This window comes from Medicago truncatula, chromosome 7, assembly GCF_003473485.1.
Source record: "Medicago truncatula cultivar Jemalong A17 chromosome 7, MtrunA17r5.0-ANR, whole genome shotgun sequence".
In the NCBI taxonomy this organism is placed as follows: Eukaryota; Viridiplantae; Streptophyta; class Magnoliopsida; order Fabales; family Fabaceae; genus Medicago; species Medicago truncatula.
In genome coordinates, this window is record NC_053048.1 from 2,869,629 (window position 1) to 2,874,409 (window position 4,781).

At 29.3% G+C, this 4,781-nt stretch overlaps 1 protein-coding gene across 1 annotated transcript; it reads left to right on the plus strand.

Moving 5' to 3' along the window:
• The first annotated feature begins 2,497 nt into the window (after window positions 1-2,497).
• Window positions 2,498-4,167, plus strand: LOC11419425 (gibberellin-regulated protein 4). Its single transcript, XM_003621169.4, has 4 exons — window positions 2,498-2,659; window positions 2,772-2,816; window positions 2,938-2,971; window positions 3,652-4,167. Exons 1-4 carry the CDS (start codon window positions 2,591-2,593, stop codon window positions 3,831-3,833), a joined length of 330 nt encoding a protein of 109 aa, XP_003621217.1. The 5' UTR covers window positions 2,498-2,590; the 3' UTR covers window positions 3,834-4,167.
• Window positions 4,168-4,781: the final 614 nt, after the last annotated feature.

The following is a 4,781-nucleotide window of genomic DNA, read 5'->3' on the forward strand; positions in this document are numbered from 1 at the left end:
GCAGGGGATAAACCATTAATATATTTCGCTTTCGGTGTGACCTTACGAATGTTCATGATTAGGGATCAAATGATTACCTCTTGAAGCACATAACCTTTGTAGTCGAACTTAGAGAGCAATCATGAACACTGAACAATCGACAACACCTCTACTAAGTCCATACAAACAAAGCCGCCCATTGTACCTTACGGTGCACTTTGTTTTCACTTAAGCGTACCATGCCTTACAATGCGTACCATTTAAATTGATAGTGTATATCAATTAATATCGCAAAAATGAGATTAAACGCAGGGGATAAACCATTAATATTTTGCTTTCGGTGTAACCTTACGAATGTTCATGATTAGGGATCAAATGATTACCTCTTGAAGCGCATAATCTTTGTAGTTGAACTTAGAGAGCAATCATGAACAATGAACAATCGACAACACCTCTACTAAGTCCATACAAACAGAGCCGCCCATTATACCTTACGGTGCACTTTGTTTTCACTTAAGCGTACCATGCTTTACAATGCACCAAATTATAAATGAATCTCATCCATTTATTTATTCTCCCGTTTATATATCCTTATGTGTGATTAAGTAGATTCTCCAAACATTGTACAATAATATTATTTTTTTGACAAAAAACATTGACAATAATATTAAATTATTTATTTAACAGTGATATTTAACAACACATCACCGCTATCCAAGTTACGAGAATATCTTATAATTTTACGTAATCTTTTTGTGACGGTGATTGTGTGTATAATATGTGTCATCCTTGTATGGTCGAATTATAATATTCCGTGATAAATTAAACAAGTATGCTTATTTCAAGTTCAATATCTCATATTAACTCATCTTGGTGTGACCACACACTTTAAAATCATACTTAATCAAAGAGCCCAACGATACTAATTCTGTTATGTAGGAGGGGCAAATCTCATCTAGATCACTTAAGTTCCTCAACATAATTTGTGCAATACCCATCAACCGACTTTATAGTCATCCTGTAATAGACAATATTTGAACAACAACAACAAAGTACTTGAGTCCATATCTAAGATCCATAGTTGTATCATGCCAGATGGTGGTATACATCATTATCACTATGAGAATAACTTATAACACTTATATACATACTATATAGTATTACCCTGGAGTATCTATCAAATGTAGTCATTAGTTTTAATATACTTCCTCCGGTCATATTTATAAACAAAATACATTTTTTTAGGTACATTAAATAACTAATGTATTCGACATATAAATATGACCACATACATTAGTTATTCAATGTATTTAAAAAATTGTTTTTTACTTATAAATATGATCGAAATGAGTATAACATATGTGAAGATTTGATAATCTTTTATCCACGACTCGTAAGATGTGACTATAAATTTACTCACTTTTCTGTTATCTCACTTTAGAGTTAATCTTGATTCTTGATTACAAATACTTTAAAATTAGTTTCCTTATGTTTTAACCAGATTAAGCACTGCATTATATTAAATCCATTAATCCATGTTGCTGTGTTCCCGTTTACAAAAGAAAATAATTAATTAATAGAATTTGCCACGTCAACCTTCCGTCTGCTTAAAATGCAAATAGTTGGAAGTAACAAGGTTAGTAACACCTATTTATAAAAAAAAAATGTTAGTAACACTTAAAATGTAATGTTAAAAACATTTTATTTAAAGGAAGGACTAAAGTCAAAAAAATTCAATTATATTGAGATCAAAAATATATTTAATCATAAAATACATTTCTTTTGAAAAAAATCATGAAGAAAAAACTAGTGTCTTGAGGCTGCTATCGAAAAACTAGAAGAAAAAAAAATTACATTGAAAAAGACATTTTTAACACTCTTAAAACATTGACTACAAAAATTCCAATATAATTTTTTTTTAATCAAGTACTGATGACTATAAATTCATCTCTTAAATTGAATAATTGATAAATCTAAAATTCAAACCTACCTCTTGTATATACAACGCAACGTTCATTGTAATTGAGCTACACTCATGATGATAATTACAATATAATATTATTATATTTGATTTGTTAAAAGTATCCACCTAGCCTTTTCCATATATTTTTTAGGCAATATTGTTTGTATGTTTTCGTAGTCGTAGCAGCTATAGTGTAGATAGAGTAGTAGTTATTCTCATTAAAAAAGTGTATAGTAGTTTTTTTTTTTTTTTGAATAAAAACAGTGTAGGGTAGTTACTAGTTATGTTCCAAGTTTTATTTTATTTTATCTAGAGGTAGTTATTTTTATAGGTAGTTATGTTCCAAGTTGCATAGCATTATAAAAATAAATTAAATGCATAATGTAGACCGTACGATCAGATCTCATGTGGCTCACATCACTGATGATAATGAACCGACACCACGTGTCAGATAGTTGTTTGTCAAAATAAGGACAACTCTTTAGTAATGGGTGTACCCAATAAATGTTTCACCCAAACCCCATTCACATTCATTACTCTATAAATACCCTACATTCATTCTAACTTGATCCCACATCTCCTCATTAATATCTCATTTGGTTCTCTCTTACCTACAAAGAGAGTTTTTCCAAATCTAGAGGTGCTACAATGGCCATGACTAAGTTCTTTGCTTCTTTGATCTTAGCACTCATTGCAATTTCCATGCTTCAAACATTGGTTAGTATTTAATGTTAAAGATCCAAATACACTTATTTGTCACTAATTGAGTAGTGGTTAGTGTAAGAAATTATGTAGTGCTTACATTTGAATGTATGGTTTGATTTTTCAGGTCATGGCTGGTAATGATCAAGGAGGTCACCTCTATGATAACAAGGTATAATATATATTTAATGTTTTGGGTGCATGGGTAAAATGGTCAAAATGGGGTTTTATAATTTTGCTTTTTTTGTGGGTGTTAATTATTGCTAAATTATGTTTAATTTTGTTTTCTTCAGAGTCAATATGGACCTGGAAGTCTCAAGAGCTACCGTAAGTAAAGTTTCTTATGAGATTAATTTTTCCTTTCCTTTTTCTTCACATTATCTTTTTTTGGTGTAATAAATAAAGATTATAGATTGATTTCTCCAACTTGGGACTTGAAAAAAAATGGTATCAACATCTAAATAGAAGAAAGAAATAATTGTCTCAACAGAAAAGTAAATCATGTGGGTTATGTTAACACTTGATAGTGTAGTTGAAAATTATTTAAGCAAGAGTTTAGTTATTTTTACCACTTGCATATAAAACAAATTATTTTTACCACTATTTTTTTTTTTAAATAAAAATTATTTTTACCACTTGGAATAGACTTTATTTGATTTATTTAACACTAACACACTGAATACTAATCATTTGGGCTAGATCTAATGGTATAAAGATGGCTGACAAATATTTTTTAAGAAAAAAATATAACTACTCTAAAAAAGATATTTTATGAACAAAAAAACATTTTTTGTTGAATTTTTTTAATGTTTTTTTATAATGAACAAAATATTCTTCTTGGTCCATTACATTGACCATAGTCAAAATCGTTTCAGTAAAAGCTGATTCTGTTGAACTGTCTTGAATGTGATGATGATGTGTTAAAGAAAAAAAAAACTCACTTCTGCTTTTTTTTCACTTTCAATAAATAACAATTTATTTGTCTCTTGGCAATGTGAAATGACCAGAATGCCCATCCCAATGCTCAAGGAGATGTGGACAGACACAATACCACAAACCTTGCATGTTTTTCTGTCAGAAGTGTTGTAGGAAGTGCTTGTGTGTACCACCAGGCTATTATGGTAACAAAGCTGTGTGCCCTTGCTACAACAACTGGAAGACCCAACAAGGAGGACCCAAGTGCCCTTAAAATAATTTCATCAATCAACTACCTATATCACTATCATTATATTTAATAATTTCCCTCCTTTGTTGTGTCCTTTATATTATATTTTAATTTATTGTATGCTAACTAGATGGTAACCCCTTTTGGGTCTATGAAAAATGTGTTGATGTACTTTGGGATACCCTTTTGAGATTATGGGTTCCATGTGCTAGTATTAAATATCATATCACTCCTTTTAGGCTTGTTTGCCTTTATTGAGAGTGGCCTATTAATGCAAGTGTTACCATCTAATCATCTATATATGAAATGTAATCTTGATTTGGAAGATCAATTATTATTACATGTTTCTAATTAGGAATGAAATGCGTAATTGGAAATGATATATTGAATTTGTGTTGAACTATTTATATAGAGAAAGTGTTAAAGTTGCATACCCTACCACTTTAACACCCTACCACACATTCACAAGAAATATATTTTTTCTGGTCCTTTTTCTAGTACTTCACTAGGTAAAATTTCGGACACTTTACCATATTTTGAAATTTATAAAATGTAAAAAAAATAGTATAAATTAAAATCATTAGGAAACATATAAAATAGTTAAATACATAAATTATATAAATGATATTTTAAAGTTGATAGGTATAAGAATCTGCGAACCTTGTCTTTAAAATAATTTTAACTTATGTGATTGATTAATAATTAATAGTGATATGAAATTAAATAGATAAAGAGATGTGTATTAATTTCATATCAATAAATGAAAAAGAATCCAATGACCCAAGAATTGAAACTCAAATTCAATTTATAGACATTAGACCGAAAAACATTGATTATCTGATAGACTCTTAATTTAATGTTCCATGAACTTGATTAAGTTGATAGAGATATTACATACTCTACTTCTTCTTATTTAAATTATTCGAGTTCAAACCATTAGTTTACTTGACCAATGAAAAAAAATCACAATTT

What these genes read in the sequence shown, in the direction of transcription:
- LOC11419425 (XM_003621169.4), top strand. Translation starts at nt 2,591, where the DNA reads ATGGCCATGACTAAGTTCTTTGCTTCTTTGATCTTAGCACTCATTGCA. An exon ending in TTTCCATGCTTCAAACATTG is followed by an intron (nt 2,660 to 2,771) that starts GTTAGTATTTAA and finishes TTGATTTTTCAG; the next exon opens with GTCATGGCTGGTAATGATCA. An exon ending in TGGAAGTCTCAAGAGCTACC is followed by an intron (nt 2,972 to 3,651) that starts GTAAGTAAAGTT and finishes TGAAATGACCAG; the next exon opens with AATGCCCATCCCAATGCTCA.